We start from the raw sequence: 20,478 nt of genomic DNA, 5'->3' as shown, positions 1-20,478 counted from the left end.
GGAATGTCCATCTGGATACATTGAGATTAAGGGCCCTTGTTTCAGTTAGTGGTCTGAAAAAATTTAATAAAGACTACGGAGAAATGTCAGACAGGCCTGTTTTAAAAGCCTATCTGGCCATGATACCACCTCAGTTCCAATATGGAGCTGAACTGTTTATGTAAGTGGCAAAAGTGTGTAGAACGTGCAAGAGGGGCAAGGTTTAAAAACTGTATTGTCCCTACCCAGATCTTCTATTATGGAGAACGGGATGATTTCTTGGAAGATAAAGGCATGTATTAGCGTTAATAAGATACTGGCAGCACATGGGTTGTGGGGAGGAGCAATAAATAGTAAAAGCGGGATACTGCAGAGTGAATTGAAGAGGGCAAAGGGGTATAAGAAAACTGTAGTAAATGCTTGCAGGGACATGAGAGTTAAGTTGTGCCCAAAGAGTCTACAAACAGAGATTGCAAAAAGAGAACTCTGGGTATTAGGAAAGGAAATATCTTGAGATTATGACCGACAGTACCTTGAGGGGAAAAATCAATGTATTTTATGTTGAATTAATGGCAAAATGAACAACAGTTCCCATATGTAGATGTACTACCCATTCGTTGGCTGGAAGTGAACTATTAAGGTTAAAGATTGGAATCTCAATCCTTGCTATGCCAATGATGGGATAAAGGGGGCTATGATTGACTCTGAAGGTAAGTGCACCTGTAATCTAGGCACAAAATGTGATGTTTTGCGTATATTAGATTGTTTAAAAATCCTTGCTATACGGAAAATGTTCTTACATCCATTTTTCTTAAAATATGGTACCGAAAACCATACACAAGCTGTTGATCTGTTTGAAATGCACTCTCTGGATATAGCATGTGCCATCTGAAGATTTATGCTCACACTTGAAATGTTTTTCAAAGTGTAAAGGTTTGAACTTTTAGGAAGTTATTTTGCATAGTTCTGTTGTAAAGATGGCAGAAAAATTAATGAATTTTCAATTTCATGGAATTTTAAACAATGTATTGCCCTTTTATATAGATTATTTAAGGGATTGTATTTATGGAAAACTGAGATTGTTTGTGTTTAAGGACCTAGGGTCTAAATAAACATTCTTTTATTTAATTGATTTATTTCTAATTTCGGCTTCGCAGAACACAAGGTTTTTTTAATTCAGAATGTGATGTGCTTCTTTTCAACCATTATAAATTGTAGATCCTTGTAACAGTATTTATCTGATCAACTTGAAGCACTTTGCCCCCTGAAAGTGCCTTCTAATTTTTGCACTGCTGGAACCCCATAGTCTGAAAGCTCTATTCATGGAAGAATTTTAGATGTTTTTTACCCTTGTCAATAGAGTAATTTGAAAATGAGTGTTCTACATAGTAACAATTGAGAATATCACAGGACATAGATTAGGTGCAAATACCCAAAAGATTAAAACATTTAAGTTTCACAGTGTATACTGGTCTATTTTGATGTAAGCAATAAAAACTGATTTTATTTTGGCTTCCTACAGTAATGACTACTCTTGTAATTTTTCCACTTTTAGTATTGCCACAAGCAGTGCTGTTTCAAAAGAACTCACCAGACTTTTAAAAATCCCAGTTGATACTTACAACAATATCTTGACAGTTCTGAAGCTGAAACATTTCCACCCACTCTTCGAATACTTTGACTACGAATCACGAAAAAGCATGAGTTGCTACGTCCTCAGCAGTGCACTGGAACATAACACTGAGATTGTCTCTCAGGAACAGGTAAATGTTTACTGAAGTGTAGCATTCTATTTAATTTAATGTATGGTGTTGTATGCTGTGATCTGCTGTTTCATTACACAGCTGTTCTTTAATTTTCTCATCTAGACATGCACGGGTCTCTACAGCATGCACTACTGAGAGAATGTCTGGTTTAGTGTTAAAAAGAATCCATGAACGTGGTCTGATCCTAAAAATTGATAAATGCAAATTGTTAAGACCCAGAGTAGAATGTAGTGCCACTGTTTAAAATGGGGTTTGTTGAAAAGCATTGTTAGTATCGGATATTTCCTTCTCCAGTACCAAAAAACAAGAAGGAATTGTTATCTTTCTTAGGAATGTGTGAATTTTATTCATGTTCATCAAGAATGAAGCTGAGCAAATAGAGCCAATTAGGATAATGGTTGAGAAAGGAATGGATTTCCGCAGGGTTGCAATCGGTTATAGCAGGTTGAAGGAGCTAAAGAGTGAACTGTAGTAGGCTACTTTGTCACTAAAACCGTTTGAATCCGTGAAATCCATAGTTACAGTTGAATCGTTGCAAGCCAAATTGGTTTGAGTGCTGTGCTCCGTCGGAGGTCTGGAAATGAGAACATTATTGCATTTGCTTCGAAACAAGTGAAGGTGTTCCAAATTCAAATATTGAAATGAAATGAAATGAAAAATTGCACTTATATAGCGCGTAACTACCCGGAGGCCTCGCAGCGCTTTAGACTGATTATTTTATAACGGGCACCGGGTAGGTCAGCACGTTTGTGCATACAAGTGCTTTTTTAGAGCCTTTCTGAAGGACATGAGATTATTGTTTTCTCGGAGGGAAAGGGGCAGGGAGTTCCAAAGTTTGGCCGCAGTATGGGAAAAGGAGCGACCACCCCAGCGAGCCTTGTTAATTTTTGTTGTGGTTACAAGCTGAAGAGAGCTAGAGCGTAAAGCTCTGGACGGTGCATAAGGCGTAACCACAGGATGGAGAATTGCCGGGCCAGTGCGATGGAATGATTTGTGAACTATGCACATGGCCTTAAACTGCACTCTAGCCGCCACCGGGAGCCAGTGAAGCTCTTTCAGAGCTTTCCTAGCTGACTGCCGGCGGGGGATGTTGTACAAGACCCGTGCAGCACAGTTTTGTATGACGTGAAGCCTACGAGTAACTGCTGCCGGGGCTCCTAAATAAAGCGCATTCCCATAATCCAGGCGAGAGAGAATCAGGGCCTGGACCATGACTCTCCTGGCCTGGAATGGGAGTAAAGGGAGCACCTTACGGAGCATTTTCATCAGCCCAATGCAAGTAGAGGCAGTTTTTGTAGCTTGGGCTGAGAGATCAAGCGCCTTGTCTAGCCAAATCCCCAGACTCTTGATCTGAGATTTGGGAAGGGGGGGCAGGCCAAGACATGGGGGCCAAATGGATGCAAGGGCAGATGGAGAGGAATTGCCCAACAGCATAATGTCTGTTTCTCCCCGTTTAATTTAAGACAGGAAGATTGCATCCATCTGGCAATAGCCTCTAGACAGGGACCTAGGGTGCAGGACGACCCCTCGGGTGGTCGAGAGAGACCACCAGTTGGGTGTCGTCTGCGTAGGTAACAATACGCACACCGAAGGGATGGATTATCCCTTCTAGGGGTTCCATGTAAGCATTAAAAAGGGTGGGACTCAGGGAAGAACCCTGAGGCACCCCACAACTGAGTGAGTGCTTAGGGGAAACTGTCTCACCCTCAAACACCTGAAAGAACCTGCCATCCAGGAAGGAGGTAAGCCATTCTAGGGCCGCACCCGACACACCCAAACCACTCAAACGTTGTAATAATATGGCATGGTTGACCGTGTCGAATGCGGCGCTGAGGTCGAGTAGTATGATGGCAGCTTTCCTCCCTGGTCCAGCACGGCTCTGGCCTCTTCAGTCACTGCCAAGAGAGCGGTTTCAGTTCCGTGCTGGGGACGGAACCCTGTCTGGGAGGCACGAAGCAGACTTTTGGTTTCTAGGTAGTCCACTAAGATGTTATTAACGTGCCTCTCCAGCAGTTTGCTCATCCAGGGGAGCAAGGAGATGGGACGATAGTTGGCCAAGTTGTTCTGGTCAAGCGTAGGCTTTTTCAGCAACGCTCTAACCCTTGCACACTTCCAGGGTGGAGGGACCGTACTGGAAATGATGGAAGCATTAAGAACATCCAGAATCACTGGACGAGGGCGGAGGAGTAGCCTTGATAGCTCGTACTGATTTGCATTTTCAGATTCTTCCCTCCCCCGTAATCCCAGAAGTGGACTACCTGGTAGCACGTTCGACCTCATACCAAACCCCTTTGACCTGTGTCCTTATCTACCGTCCCCCTCAACTCACCTCATTTTTCATTCCCTGTTTCCAAGATCTCCTGGCTACTCTGGCGATAAACAATTCGTCAGTTTTAGTCCTAGGGGACCTCAACTATTGGCCTAACGACCCCGCCGAAACCTCCCACTCTAAGGATTTCACTGATCTTATGATTAGTCTCAACTTTGTACCTTATATTCATAGCCCTACTCATATCCATGGTCATGCACTGGACCAAATTTGGGCCCTAAGTGTTCCTACAACGTCCCCCACTATCTCTCCCTGCCCTTGGTCGGATCATTCTCTCATTTCCTTTTCCCTTGCACTATCCCCTGAGGTTAAGCCCCCGCTCCCTAAGAACATCTGAATCAGGAAATGGGGCAAAGACTACATGCCGTCCCTCTGCTCGTCCTTGTCCGATACCAGCCCTGACCTCTCAGGCCTTGCAGCCCCAGTTCAACTGGAATCCATCAATAACTGGCTGATTCAATCGGGCGACGAATTCGCTCCCCTGAGGCGGATTACGGTCAAGCGGGCCCATGCAGCCAATAGGTGGTTTAACTCTGACCTTAAGGTGAAAAAACTAGCTGCACGGAGAGCTGAGCGAGCTTGGAGGAGAGCCTATTGTCCTTTACTAAAATCCGCATACCATTCTGTCTTACAGACTTATAAAAAAGGCATCCTTGAGGCTAAGACAGAATACTACTCAGGCAGGATTTTAGCGGCTGAGTCCCAATCCAAAGGGATCTTTGCTGCCGTCCATGAATTGGCAGCATCTGACAGAGCTACGGCAACAATCCCTCCCTCTCAACATCTTTGCGACTCGCTAAATGAATTCTTTATTGAGAAGGTCGCACGGATTAAAATCAATATACCACCTCCTTCGTCAACATTTGCTAATCCGTCCCCTCCCCCATCTACCTCCAAACTGGCTAGCATCCCCTTGCTGACAAGGACTCACTCCTCCCTTTGCTTCGGCGGGTGAAGTCGGGTTCCCCCTTGGATTTTGGTCCCGCCTATGTCTTAAGAGAGATCTTTTCGGCCTGCCCCATCCCTCCCCTTACGTTCCTTAATGACTCACTAAGCAATGGTGTTGTTCCCGCCCCTCACAAATCAGCAGTCATCATCCCGATTTTGAAAAAAGCTGGCGCTGATCCCTCGTCCCCATCTAATTACCGTCCTATCTCTCTTCTGCCCTACTTGGGAAAGGTCCTAGAAACCCACGTTACGAGTACCCTGAGCACTTCTGTGGAGGCAAATCATTGCCTCTCCTCCTGCCAGGCGGGCTTTCGACCTCTGCACTCCACGGAGAAGGTAGTGATCTCAGTGATGGATGGACTCCGCGAGGGTATGGACACCAACCTTCCGCAAGCCCTTGTCCTTTTGGACTTGTCCGCCGCTTTTGACACGGTGGATCATTCCATCCTTCTCACTCGTGTCAGGGCGGCGGGCATAGAGGGCTCTGCCCTCTCCTGGCTTAAATCCTTCCTGTGTGATAGGGCACAGGCTGTCCATCTCGCTGGTTTTGCTGCCTCTTCACGAAAGGTGGAGTGCGGCGTCCCTCAGGGCTCCTCTTTATCCCCCCTTTTGTTTAATTTATACATCTATCCCCTCATTTTTATGTTGCAGCAGCTCGAGGTCACGGTGTTTAATTACGCCGATGACCTCCAGCTTATTTTTAACCTCTCTCACTCTCCCTCTTCTGTCCAGAACTTCCAAACTGTTATGCTATTCATCCAAGATTGGATGAACTGCAACCACCTCAAACTCAACCCTGACAAGACAGAGCTGGTCTTGACAGGAGGTGGTTGCAGTCCCTGGTCCCCCTCGTTTTGGCCCCTATCACTCGGTGCTCCCCCCCTCCCGGTCCCTAAAGTTAAAACCCTCTGGATTTTTCTCAACTCCCAACTCTCTGTAAACCCCCACGTAAGTTCGGTGGTTTCTTCTTGCTTCTTCTCCCTCCGGACAATTAGGAAGATATCCCGCTTCTTCTCCCTTCCGGCTCTGAAAATAATTGTGATGGCAATGGTGCTCTCGCGCCTTGATTATGGGAACATAATCTATAACGGCGCACCGGCCTATGCCATACACCGCTTGCAGCTAGTGCAAAATCAGGCTGCCCGCCTGATCCATGGGCTGCCCAAATTCCATCGAGTCACCCCATTGCTGAAATCATTGCACTGGCTGCCTGTGAGGGAGCGGGCCTTATTTAAATTAGGCTGCCTCACCTTCCAGGCCAGGATGGGCACTGCCCCTGAGTTCATATGCTCAGCCATCAAACCTTACCTGCCGGGCAGAGAACTCCGCTCTACCCACAGGGCACTCCTTGCCACACCCCGCTTTAAGAAAAAGAAAGCAGGCGGGGCGAAATTCGCGGCCCTTGCACCTGTCTTCTGGAACTCCCTCCCTATGACACTCAGATCTTCAACCTCCTATTTGGAGTTCTGGAAGAACCTGAAAACCTTCCTTTTTTCCAGAGCTTTTGCCGCCTAGCCTGTCTCTTCTGTTGCTGCTGCTGGTCGTAGTCCTCAAAGCGCCATGAAACCGCTGGGTATAAGCGCGCTCAATAAACGTTTTTAAATTCAAATTCACATACGAATGATATTCATGACCTTGATAAGAGTCTGAGGAGGAGCTTGATCGCTAGGGGATCCAGAGGTGATTTTCGGGATCAACCTATCTAGTGTGGGGAGGTCGAGGAGTGGGAGTTTTTATTAAGCTGACAAGAATGATTGACAACAGTAGGGAAGGTGGGTTCTAGAGTATTGCTACCAATGGTAAATGCAGAGTAAATGGCCTGGATCTTCTGAAAGAAGAACATGGCTAGATCATTGCAGCGCGTCTGAGCACCGTCTGGTGATGGACGCTCAGGGGGGGGGGGGAGAAATTAAGGACTTGGCTATTTTGAAAACTTCCTTAGGGGCATTTGCGGCCAGGTTAATTTTTGACTCATAAAAAAGAGATTGAGCAATTTTAATTTCATTTTTATAGTGCTTTATAGCAGCTCTATATTCAGCCTTCCTCTGCTGAGAGCGATTCTGCCTCCACGCTCTTTCTAATTTGCGGCAGGTTAGTTTCATAGTTCTAAGAACAGGTGTGTACCATGGGGCGACTTTAGATCTTGCTATAGATTTCAGGGGGATCACAGGGAGGACTTGATCAAGAGTATCACAGATCCAGTTATCAAAGTTCGTCGTGGCAGTGTTGGGATTGGTGGACTTTTTAGGTAGGTGTATCATAAGGGCCCTTTCCCAGTCAGGGAGCGAAAGTGAGGACCATTTCCTCCCTTTATGTTTGTTGAAATTATCAGAATTGGGAAGGAGACTTGTGGACCAAGAAAAAGGTATTAAGAGATGATCGGTCCATGGTAGTGGAATGGGGGTCTCGGCCTTTAGTTTATCCAAATTGCTGTAAATGTGGTCCAAAAGATGTCCCTTGTTGTGTGTTGCTAGAAAGCCCTTTTGGTACAGATCAATGGCCTGAAGATTAGATCGAAAGTTAATGGCTTGAGTATCACAGGGATCATCCAAATGTATATTAAAATCACCCAGCAGGGTAAAATTAGCCGACACAAGTAAAACATTGGTGACCGTATCTATCAAATTGGGGATGAAATTACTAAGGGCACCAGGAGGGCGATAGGCTAACATGCCAGAAAATGTGGTGGTGGGGGAAAATTCTAAGATAAAATGTAGAATCTCACAGCCTGGTATAGTGGAGGAGGTGGTGCGGCATTTGTACGTGTCTCTATAGACAATGGCCAGACCACCACCTCTCCCTGATTGACGGTCCAGTCGCTTGAAAGTGTAGCCCTGGGGAACCGCCCACACCATAGTTGGATCGCTTTCTGACTGAAGCCAGGTCTCTGTCAAGAAGAGAGCCTTCTATAATTTAATTTGAATTGTCAACTTGCATGTGAGTGGTCAATACATTAAGTGTTTCCTGTGGGGAAAACTGTTTGTTATACATACAGAGCATAAGCTGTTGACAAGCATTTTGGAAACTGATAGATCAAGGAAAGTTTCTCCTAGAATAGCCTCACTAACATGCAAATTGCAAGAGCATTGATTTAGTTTAGAACATATTTCTCTATGTTGTAACATTCCTGCAGATTGTTTGTCACACGCGCCCTGTGAAGTGGTAGCAGATGAGTACAATTGGAATGATGAAGATGATTTGACAGTGATATGGCAATCTTATTATGTGAATGCTGAGTGATCGAGGTTAAAAAGAGAACGAATGGAGACTTTGGAGAAGTACATTAAAATTTCAAGAATAAAAAAGCATGTTTTGAAATAGAGGCCCATTGTAAGTGCATAAACCTTCTGGAAAGTAAAAGGAGAACTTTCAATTGAGTGTGACATAATTAGGAATGGTGACATCCTAGTTCTGCCTATTTCATCACTTAGTAAACTGATCAGTCTTTTTCAAAGGATAGTTTGGTATGAATGGCGCACAAAAAAAGAAGCTGAAAAGGCCATGAGGCTATCGATGGACAGGAATCTTTTTGTCCTTAGGTGTGGAATGTGACAGTGTGCAGATAAAACGACATCTGTGGAATTATCACATGGTCTTCTGGAAAAAAAATTGATATGGACTTTATAGAACCTACTGATGCCTTGTCTGTTGGCATGCATTTTGTATTATGCCATAGTAATAGTTGAATATTACAATCGGTGGATAGAAATGAAATGTGTATCCAATCCAAATACAAAAGAAGTGAGAGCTTAAGCATGCCTTTTCAGGGCAGTGGTTTCCATGTTAATTAAGTAGCGATGATGGTGTACAGTCTACAGCTATACTTCTGGAATTTAATAGTAACAAGCATATAAAAGTATCTCAAATCATGTATGAAGCAATGGACGAGTTGAAACACCCAACAGATTAATTAAGGAAACAATCCAGTTAGTACAGAAGTGTATTATGCCTGTCAAGGCAGCTTTAAGAACCTGTTTATTAGCGTATGGAACAGCCCGACACAGCACAAGTGGGAAAGCTCCTTTCAAATTTCTCAGAGGAAGACTGGCTATCACAAAATTAGAGTCATGTTTGTCATTGGTTTGGGAAAGGCGAGAACAGGATTCTGTAACCGGGGATATTCATGTGCTACACTGGATGGTGCTCGGTAAAAAGAAAAGACCATTATAACAGAAGAAATGCTGGGAGGAAACTGGTTGTGAAAAGGGGTGATCAGGTTAAAGTCAAATGTACTGACTGAGTTGCATACCAACAAGAAAAGATTAGTGAACCATTTTGAATAGTGAGAGTTAATAAGTCTTCTCTATTGTTAGAGAATGGATAGTGGTCAAACTTTGCAAGGCCAGTAAGCAAGGCAGTGTTCACCTGGCTACTCAAAGCAAGCTCAAGGCCACTATGAATTGAACTTCCTGTGAGCCTGCAGTTGGCTCAGCGGGTAACCCCTCTTAATCAAATGGAAAAATAGTGAGTTGTAGGGTGAGAACAGTGTGAGTAGATCCAGATATGTGCGGTTACCATCCAGGTTTTAAGATTATGTAATTGAGTGAATTCCCTTTTGATAAGAAGGAGGTGATGTGTTGTGATCTGCAGGTCCGTTCTCCACCCATTCTACCTTCGCTTTAGGTGTGAATGTGTTTCTCCGGCAGGTGCTGCAGATAGGCTGTTGAGTTGAATGGTTATGTAACCGTTAGGGCCAACTGACTGTCGGTGCTCCGGAAGTTAACAATTTAAGTTTACACTGCACTATCTCCTTGTGTTGAGTACCATTAGAATATGGTTTTATTATTCCTGTAAAACCTAAAAGCTAATTGGAATTTGAAGTCTGTGAAGAGTGTTTGAAACTGCAGTTTTGATACTGGCACTATTAGCATTAGCACTCTGCATAGAATTAGTTAGAATCTGCAGTGCACACAGATTTTCATTTAGAGCCTGCAGTGTTCATAGAGCTATGTGTTTGCCTAACCTGGTACATTCCAAAGATTTCATACCTATCTGTACCATTTCTGCTGTATTGTCTTGTAGGTTAGTGACTATAGGTGTTTACTTGTACGTATGATAGGTATGAGTATTTGATAGAAGTCTGTCTTTCTTTAGCAATGCGAAATCCTCAAAAGAAGACTGCTCCTCCTGTGCTTGAGTTAGAGAAGAGTCCACACACCAACTCTGTGTTATAATATTTTGCCTGGCAAGCGTTTCCCTGGAGAATTGACACCTTTTGCTCTACTTATGAGAATTGACCTTACGAATTCCCATGGTTGTTGACTCTCTCAAGACCCTTGCTGTCAAAATGTGTGCTCAAGCTATTACAGCTTTAATAGTGACACCACGTTAGCATTTTCTCCATAGCCAAGAGGATCTGCACTTCTACGGAAGGCATTTTCATGTGAAGAGTATTATTACTTATTAGTACAGACTTGGGCAGCAAACACACACTGAATACTTACTGATATACTGAAGGGGGAATGTAACATTTGCATGCAAACAAATATGTTGCCCATGTAATGGTTTAAATAGTTTTTTTTATTCTTTGTGAATGTTGATTCAGCAATTGCAAGCATAATTGTGCAACTGCCACCGTAACACTTTCTTTGTAAATGCAGGCTTTGTTGATGAGCTCATGTTAATCCTGAAATCTATTTGCTGGTTTAAAACCTTTGGGGACGATGGGTGTATTTTAGGGCTATTAAAAAAATGCCTGAATGAAAAGTTTAGATGGGAAGCTGAATTCTTAGCTCTGTTATTTTCAAGAACTAGTGCAATTACCAGACTTTTCAGCAGTTTTGTTTTGTTTTTGCTTAACAGGTTGATGCCATTATGAACCTGGTATCGACGCTGATCCAGGACCAACCAGACCAGCCTGCCGAGGACCCTGATCCTGAAGACTTTTGTGATGAACAGAGTCTTGTTGGAAGGTTCATTCACCTCCTGCACTCAGATGACCCTGATCAGCAGTACCTGGTAAGTTTTTTGTTTTTGACATTTGAAGTACATGCTAATAGGATACATGAATACCCAACTGTCACACTCTTTTCACAGATGTTATTTAAAAACACTGTGTTAAAGAACGGCTCAAGCGAAATAAAAGAAGAACTTGCCTACCCCATACCTTTTACCTTTTTCTCAAATTTGCAGAATTGTCTCATCTCAGTCTGTTTAATCATGAACAAGTACGCACTTCTACCCCCTTTACACAGCTGCTCCAATATACCACTATATGGACTCCAAAACATGGGCTCAACTACATTCCCATGACTAGACTAAATGGAAGGTGTAGGTTTTTGGTTATCATTCTGGTTATTCTTGGGTTAGCGCAGGTTTAACCTCATGGCTAGGGATACAATTCGGGGTGGGTAAGAGGTAAGCCTAGGGTTAATTTTAGAGAAATGTTTGCGCTAGATTAAGGGGTAAGCTGGGTAATGTAAAGAGTAAAAGTAATAACGTTGTTTTGATTTGTCTGGATCCTCTCCCGCATGGGATATGGAAACAATTTCAGTTAGAATTATTCCCCCGGCTGCGGCAGATCTGCTGCCAATCACTAGAAAAGGGAACTGTTCCAGAGGCCTGGAAGCAGGCAGAGGTGACCCCGCTGCTTAAGAAACCTTCACTTGACCCCCAATGCCCATCGAGTTTCAGAGCTATCTCCCTCCTACCATACCCAGTAAAAATTCTGGCACGGGCAGTCAGTAAATCCCTGTTCCTCTATTTAGAAGAAAGCCACCTGTTAGACAAGGCTCAATTTGGTTTTCGACATGGGCACCGAACAGAAACAGCCCTAGTGACAGTACTTGATAACCTAATAATGTGAGCCGACAATGGTAATCCGACCGTATTAGTGCTATTGCATATGTTGTCCGCATTCGATACAGTGAATCATAGTATTCTGCTGAAAAGACTAGAGAACATCGGAGTGAAAGGATGGGCACTGAAGTGGCTACAATCTTATTTGATCGGTAGGCAACAGGCGGTAACAATTCCACCTTTTACATCATCCATGAACCTTGTGCTTCACGGGGTGCCACAGGGATCAGCAATAAGCCCAATATCTATTTGCACCCTCTGATCCCTATTATAAAGACCTTTGGCATTGATCTAGTCAACTATACAGATGTCCACAATTGATGTTCTCTCTAGAAGGAAACCAGGCAGTATCCCTAGAGAAATTCCAGGAGTGCATGCATAATCCTCTAAATGGCTCAGAAAAAATTCCTTACAATTTAATGGAGACAAAACGGAGATAGTGTACTGCTCCACGGCCAAAATTGTGTGACCCTTTCCCTCCGATTTCAGACTCACCCCTACGGATAAACCACTGATTCCAGCTAGAACAGTGCATAACTTTGGGATTTTCATGGATGATAACCTGCAATTGGAGTCACAAATTAATAAAACAGTCGGTATTTGCTTCACCTTGATAAGAGCACTATGTCAGATCCTTCCATTATTGCCTGTTACTACCAGATCTCAAGCAGTGAGGAGTATAATATTGAGCAGGCTGGACTATTGTAACTCATTATATCTGGGAGCAACAAACTCAGCGATACTGAAGCTACAGAGGATCCAGTCTTTAACAGCTTAATTGGCCTTAAAAAGGCAGCGCAGGTCCTCAACGACTTTAGCTTTAAAGGACCTTCACTGGCTACCTATTAATGAGAGAATTCATTTCAAATCCCTCTGTATTGTGTTCAGAGCAGTACATGGTTTAGGTCCAGTATCCATGCAGAAAAAATATACCTGGTGCACTCCTGGAAGAAATCTCCTTTCATCAAGCGCAAATCTGATAACCACCACAAGATTCAAGAAGACTAGGACGGGTGGCCGAGCATTTGGTGTAGCAGCTGCACAACTCAGGAACGATCTTCCCTTGAATATTAGACCAATCAAATCCCTGCTTTCATTCAGGAAAAGCATAAAGACATGGCTTTTTCCAAGGGAATAGTTATACGAGTTACTCATTATCTGCGAACAAGTTATATTTATGCACACTGACAACAAGGTAAGTCCCAGCGCCAGGATACCCGTAGGGTGACAGTTTTGCGCTATATAAGTTCAAGTTACATTACATTACAATGGTATCATTGTAAGGGGCAATTATATTCTGTGGACGCTGAGTCAATTAAATGGTAGGTTGAGGCACTGATGTCTGTGGAGTGCATTATCTTTGAAGCAGGATTTGAGGTGCTTACAAGCAACCATTTCTCCTATTTTTCAGCAAACCACAAAGCTGAGGCCAGATAGCTGCAAGTGATTCTTTTCAACCACAACTGTCCAGCATTACTTCACTTTGATTCATACTGTTCTGTCTGTTTGTAGATATTACCTGACCTTTCCAGATCTACATCTGTCATATGAGTGAATTAATCAGGAGTGATTTTGTGAGTGTTTGCTTATGTTGAACAGAGCCATTTTCTGAAGTTCCAGTCTTTCCACTTCATGAGGCTACACATTTTCAATGCCCTTTTAATTTTAATTTAATTTTAATTTTAATTTTTAATTTAATTTTAATTTTACTACCCTCTTAGTACCAAAATAGTTATATTTTTCTGAAACCGCTAAATATGTAATTGCTCTTTACTGCATAAGGGTCTGAGTGGCCTGAGTTTGTTCTCTGCACCTGGACAGCACATAGCAGACCAACATTTAGTGCTACCTGAAAAGAACATTTGACTCCCCTACTAACATCTGCCCTGTTTCATATTTAAGGGAACTTGCTCTTTAGCCATCATTCACCATAAAGGTAACATACTTATCTGAAAGAAACACATAGTGATAGATTCCTTATCTTAGAATTACCCCCAGGCATCAGACTGGTGCCGGAAAGTTTTCTTAAGCAGTACCCCTGCGCGTCGGAAGGTGGCGTCGGTTGGCTCTGCATCCGTCGTTGGCGTCGTGGTTGCCGAGATGACGTTGCGGCAGCTACTTAGACGCCGCCCTTGCACGCTGACATCAGTTCTTTCTTTTTCCGCACCAGCAGGTCCGAAGAGAGTGGTACCCCCAGTCATTTTTTGACTGAGTTTTTTGAGGCTTTTTGTCTTGTTTTTTTCGAGTCGATCGACTCCTGGTGTTATAGGGATGCCCGGTTTCAAGTCTTGCGGGGACTGTTATTGGATGATATCGGTGACTGACCCGTACCGCGTGTGTCTCTACTGCCTGGGGGGTAACCATGACCCCAAGTCATGCCCTGACTGCCGGGCCATGGCGCCGAAGACTTTGCGGGAGCGGTCCCGAAAGTTGCTTGAAGTCCGGCAGTCGGCTCTGCGCTGCTCAAGGTCCCGGTCCCGTTAGAGGTCAAGGGACCGGTCGTGGAGCCATCACTATCATTCTTCATGATCGAAGTCTTCGCACTCTGGTTCAGGTACGACGAAGCACAAGAAGTCGAAGAAGCGTCATCGCTCGACGACTTCCCATCGCAGCTCTCATATCGATGATAAAAATTCTATGCTTCAATGTTTATCTCCATATAATAATAATTCCTATTTGTAAGGCGCGAACATATCACCCCTTAATGGGGTCAAGGCACTGGGGGCCGTCAGGGAGATTAAGTGAGCTATTGCCCAGAGTCGCATGTTGCAGAGCTGAAGCCTGCACTGGGGAGCGAACCATGAACCCCACATTCTGTAGTCTGCCGCTCTTGCTGCTGCGCCAAACCTCTCGCTAGATATAGTCGATAACACTTTGGCTGTGACCAGCTCTGAAGGTGGAATTTGGCGGGTTGTTTGATGGTGTTGGGTCTTTCAGTGAGCGGATGCCTACCTCGACTAGACCTTCGAAGATTGATTCACCCTTATTTGCGCTCACACAGTGCTCTTTAGGTAATAAGGGTATATTCCATATATTATTTTCATCGGCTATTAACTTTTCTAGCATGAAAGGGGGCATTTTTGTACTTAAGTTGCCGCAGACCAAAATGGAGTTGATTGTGATGCGAGTAGGCCCTGCTAACGTGGTTTATAATAGCGACTTCTGCACCTCTTCCAATCTTTTCATCAAGATTTGTTCTTTGCAGAGCAAAACGTTATACTTGACTAGAGCCCTTCTGCCTGGTGGAAAGTAGACATTCAGGATCTCAAACGGCCATGTCTTGTTTCTCAAATTGATAATTTGTATATTCTTATTTATAATAGTATGTGTAATTTCCATTTTTGCTAACAATGATGTTCTTATGCAGGTGGGCAGGCCCCCTGTGGGTCTGCACTTTTGCTGTTTTATTGCAGGTAGGTGATATGTTGCATAACCATGTAGGTCGATAATTTCAATGGATCATGTTTCCTGCAAGCAACAAATGACCTGTTGATTTAAAAAGGACTGCCAGTCCTTATCCATCATTTTTTTTACTTTAGGCTTGCTATGTTTAAGCTCATGATTTTTAGATGTGTTTTAAGGCCAAATTCCATATTAGAAGATCCAAGTTTATCCTAGAGGCAGTTTTCTGCGTAATTGACCAGTTATGGTCTTGAGAAGGCAGGAAATCAGATCTTTGATTTTGTTTTGTGATGTTAGCTATGCAAAGCATCATGTCGGTCAAATCTGCCCTTCGAACAAGAGGTTGGTGTGAGCAGGAAGCATCTTGTAGCACTGAATTTAAGCATAGGCTAGACTTGAGCTGTTTTTCAGGAGTGTTTTCAGTAGGCTGCTCTAGAAAGACGAATGGGTATAGTTCAATTTTCTGTAGCTCTATTGAAATACCCCAAGCATTCATTAAATTCTCATGGTTGGAAATTTCTCTTGTTATCCTTGTACTGGACCCTACTTCGAGTAGACTCACTACCACCTAACTTGTTTGATTGAACTAATCTTACCGCCAGCAGATCGTTTGATCTTATATTTTGCAAGCCTGGCAGTGAGTTTGAGTTGCAGGATATTACTTCTATTAAGGATAGCCTCAATTGCCTCTCGAGGTATATTCTGGGGTCAATATGAATGTTTCCTGGTCTTTAATGACACTTGTAGTACCCTGAGCTTGGTTACACTGAGTAACTATCTGCAGGTGACAGTGCCTGGGATACTTTATAGGTTTTCTCCTAGAATCTAATGTTGATGTTTGGACCCTATCTTGCATCAAATTTGTTGGTTTTGCCCTGGGGCATGTGGGTAGACTCGAAGTGGGCCAGTAGAGTGAATTTATTCTAGTAGAAGATGACCTTGGGAGGTTCTGTGAATAGTAGTTCTAATACTTGACTCTATTTGGTCCAACTTTGATTCAGTTGGCATACAAAGTCCTTCATTTGAGGGCTGTGAGCTTGGATGGTGGTTGGCCGTTCTGTGGCTCTGGGCACCAGAGGCTTTCATTGGCTGCGACACTGTGGAGAGTTTGTAGTTTGCCTGAGTGTTTTGCGATGCTCAATTGTTCAACTTGATTGGGCATAATCTTTCGAGTCTCCTGCAGTAGATCAGTTCTTTGAATATGAACATCCTCATTATGCGGTGGCATTATTATGACCTCTGTTATTGGTGGAACATCTCTGTTGCCAATTTTTGAGTTTGAAGTAAAAATTTCCCTGACTCGTGTTGGAATTCGATTTATATGTGAGTGGAAAGTGCAAGCTTTGCTACACAACAGACCTGGATTTTAAGAAATCTTCAGGTTGGTTGCTTTGTTGTGCTTGCAAGCTTTTTTGTACCTACTTTAGGTGTCAGAATCCTCCAGAGATCGTATGATAGTTTGAGGAGCTTGCAATTTGTTTGGCTGAATGTAAAGCACATTTTGATTTTTTAGCAGCATCATTTTTGAATTTGGATTTGATTCCCCCGGCTGTAGCCTTTGGTTTGTTCCGCCTCTTTTGAGACTTTGTTTGGGGGCAGGTGGTGTATTTACAATGGACACGCAAGACTGACTTAGTTCCTCTATTGTATCCCCTGCACTAATATAGAGATTTGGGTGGATTTAGTGAAGAGGATGCTGCCTTTGCGTTTAGGTTGATTGTTGAGCTTTTGGTAGCTGGTTGTTGACTGACGAATCAGTTGTTTGTCAAGTTTGTCAAATTTTGAACGCAGTCTTCAATGATGCCGTTTATGGCCTCTGGGCCTTTGAACAATTTCTCCTACAAAGGGGCACAACTTTGGTTCTCTGCAGCCACTTGGGAGGTATGGGATCTTAATTTTGTCTTGATGACGTCTTAGATTAACACCATCCTACGATCAGTTGTCACTATGGAACATGTAATGAAATGCTTGGTAAGCTCCTGATGGGCATCAGGTTTACGGATTGCCTTGTGATCGCATTTGGCGATTATATCCAGTGTTTTGCGCATGACCTTCATAATGCTCAGTATTGGTTGATGCACTCTCTGGGGCAATACTTGGTTGTTGTCCCTCGAGAGAACCATCTCCGTGCCGGGGGACAGTCTTTCCGTTGTTTGGCAGCCAAATTGTGGAACTCCCTGCCCTTTAAGATTTGCAGTCTGGATAGCCTGCTGGCCTTTCGAAAAGCCATTAAGACATACCTTTTCCCCGTGGCCTAGTTTCCACCCTCTAAGCTCACTACTTTCAGCACCGGGATGCCTAGTTCTTAGCCTCTATGTTCTACTGCTGTTAGCGCTGGGACGCCTCTTCGCTGAGGCAGCTGTGCGCTACATTAACAGTGAATGTTTGAGCACCGGCTTCATCTCTTGCATACATTTTTTGTTTTTTGTCGAGCAAGTCAAAGTTGTCAGATGTTAAACTGTCAATTTTGGATTCTATCCTGTTACTTCCTGAGTTGTCTAGTGTAGCAGGCTCCATATTGAGTGAAATAGGTGAATCCAGGCACTGCGCGTCTATTATATAAAACTAGCTTTTAGCTGTTAAAATTGGAGACAATGGCATTAACGATGGAGACATTTTTATAGAGCGTTTTCGTCCAGAGATCAAGGCGGAGATTGAGGCATCAAATTTATCTTGACCCAAGGTTTGCAAAGCGAGAGGCTTTGTGAGTTCTGCAAATCCTGTAATGGACCCTAGAGATTCCCAGGACTTAGTCAGAACTAAATTTAAAGTTAAAATAGGATGACGTTCCTGGAAGGACTCCCTAAGAGTGCCTGGTCTGATGATGCTTTTTCTGTTGCTTTATTTAGCACCTTTGGCTCTTGTGAAGATGAAGACAATACAGGGTTCGTGCTCCGCGGCAGCGTCGGCTGCTTGGGCATTTTGTGCTTTCGAGGCTCTGATTTGCCCAGACAGCAGTTCAGATGCAAGAGCTCGTTGACCTTCATTCAGCATGTGAGATGTAGTGGCATTACTATTTATAAAGTCATTTGTTGTGGTGTTATGGTATTCACAGTATGTATTTGGGCAAGGCTCCTGGTGATGAATGAAAATTGACTCTTTTCTTGAGATTTTATTAGCGAACTGTAGGAAACTTTTTACCTGTTTTTTTAGGGAGAGCTGGATCCCATAATGCTGTTTGTCCCATTTGTAATACGGAGCAGGCTACGCTTGCTTCGCGACCTTGGGCCCGGCAGTGTCCTCCGGCATAATCATGTCCCACTCTTGTTTCTCCATGTTTGAGGTTGCGGGCGTAGGTGAGCTCTCCAGGGCTGCTGTGGATCATGCAACCAACGGGTTAAGGACCTCCGGGCTTGCTGGGCAATTATTTGGACACGTGTGGTTAGTCCTGACCTTTTTTGCCTTCGATTTCCCCCTTGTTTCCTACATTATTACACTCCTTAGATAAATGGAGTATAATGGTGTAATAATGATGGTGGCACCTCTGTGTTTTGAATATTTTCGCTTTTTCTTTGCTTTGCTTTGTTTGTTGCTCTTGCACTTTTGTCTGTCGCCCTGTCGGTTTGTTACTTGATGGAGGGTACAGTTCAAGATGACCAGGCCAAGCTTTGAGTGGTCGGTTCTGTCAGCTAGACTTCAGACTTGGTGACCGGCAGAAATAAGACAATTTCTGTAGCCTGCACAGCCTGCAGGTGCCTGTAGATAGTGGGTTGCTGGACTACTGGGGTACTAGTGCTCGGGGGGGGGGGGGGGGGGGGGACTGTTGCTGACCACTACACCGTGTGCCTGCAGCAACGGGCTAACGCAGGACGCTTCGTAGCAGCAGGCGGTACTGCAACCTAGTGCATCGGGAGCAACCAACTCTCCCAAATGCAGTTATGCCTCTCACCTCTGGATCCTGGTTCTCCAACTTGTGCCACTACCCCCTCGCCCTGCCGCTCAACAAGAATCACTTAGTAGCCACGCACAACTTCACAGCCTTCTCAGCCAAATCAATGGAGCTGTCAGCGGGGATAGAGCAGACTGCCACCAAGGACTGCTTGAGTTGAGCAGCCCAAAATGGGCAAGGCAGCGCCGAGGTCCAAAAGTCAGGGGGAGCGTGCAGCAGCTCCTAGTAACTGATAGCTTATGTTTTACTATCCTGTTGACATATATTCTTTGTGTGGTCCACATTTTCTCCCTAAATTAACTACACTCCTAGGAACATTAACTTTGTATCTAAATCATGCCTACCGGATATTATGAGGTCTGACATATCCACAAACTGCAAGCAGAACAAAATATTGTTTTTTTTTTAATGCTTGCTACGCACAAACATCAGAGACCAAGGGAAATATGAGCAAACCTAAATGCACCTGGCCTACAGACCATGGTAGCTGCCTCACCAGTCTCAGGTTTTCCTAAAATAAATTATAAAAATACATGCAATAAAAAATGTGTGTTTGTATGTATATATGTACATATATTAAAAAATACACTAGGGGGAGATCCACTTGGTGGGGTTATGTCGGTCTGCTTCCTGAACACTGGTGTGGGACGTGTAGGCGCTAACGCTTTTGTAACATTTACCAAAAAGCCTCTCCCATCAGAAAGAGAGACGGAACTCTGGCAAGGAAGAGGATCATCACGGTTTATTTCATTTGATCACATCCAACAGGGCGCGTTTCGGCTGAACACCAGCCTTTTTCAACTAGTAAACGTCATTTTGTAATTACATTATATACATTTTTATATCATAGACATGCACAAAATACTACCAGGTTGGGTACAAGCAACAACTTCTCAAAAATTCAAACTAAAGTAGCAGGATCATGGCATACAAATATATTGCTGTTTTAAAAGCCCTAATTACTTTTTGTTGTTTACAGCGCATTAATGCACATGGAGAATTACAAATATTTAATTCAATGTCTTCATCGATTTCATGACCCCGTAAATGTACTCCATCTAACATAAATAATAGTCAGCCATAAATCAGGCTACTTACGAAAGCATTACTATGCTCGAAGTCACAATCCATTCATAATAATAGTCAGCCATAAATCAGGCTACTTACGAAAGCATTACTATGCTCGAAGTCACAATCCATTCAATTAAGATTCTCCAGCAGTTAGTTATTTGCTACAGGTAGATGCATTGCGCTATCAAATTACTACTTACTAAAACATCCAACACATATGTATTTTTTTATCCAGGAGCAAAGTAAAAACAGAGTGGGAAAAGCTCAAACACTAACATTCCAATTACGCAGCCGAT

General features: G+C 43.5%; 1 protein-coding gene across 2 annotated transcripts in view; it reads left to right on the top strand.

Moving 5' to 3' along the window:
* The window catches only part of VPS35 (VPS35 retromer complex component), a 464,919-nt gene that overhangs the window by 280,206 nt on the left and 164,235 nt on the right, over window positions 1–20,478 (top strand). For both annotated transcript variants that reach the window (XM_078669694.1, XM_078669693.1), the window contains exons 11-12: window positions 1,535–1,742; window positions 10,825–10,980. In XM_078669694.1, coding sequence (XP_078525820.1) covers window positions 1,535–1,742; window positions 10,825–10,980 — 364 coding nt within the window. The remainder of the gene's footprint in view (window positions 1–1,534; window positions 1,743–10,824; window positions 10,981–20,478) is intronic.

Source organism: Lissotriton helveticus, chromosome 12 (assembly GCF_964261635.1).
Source record: "Lissotriton helveticus chromosome 12, aLisHel1.1, whole genome shotgun sequence".
Classification (NCBI taxonomy): domain Eukaryota; kingdom Metazoa; phylum Chordata; class Amphibia; order Caudata; family Salamandridae; genus Lissotriton; species Lissotriton helveticus.
The sequence above is the reverse complement of the archived record's forward strand: the minus strand, read 5'-3'. Positions and strand labels throughout refer to the sequence as shown.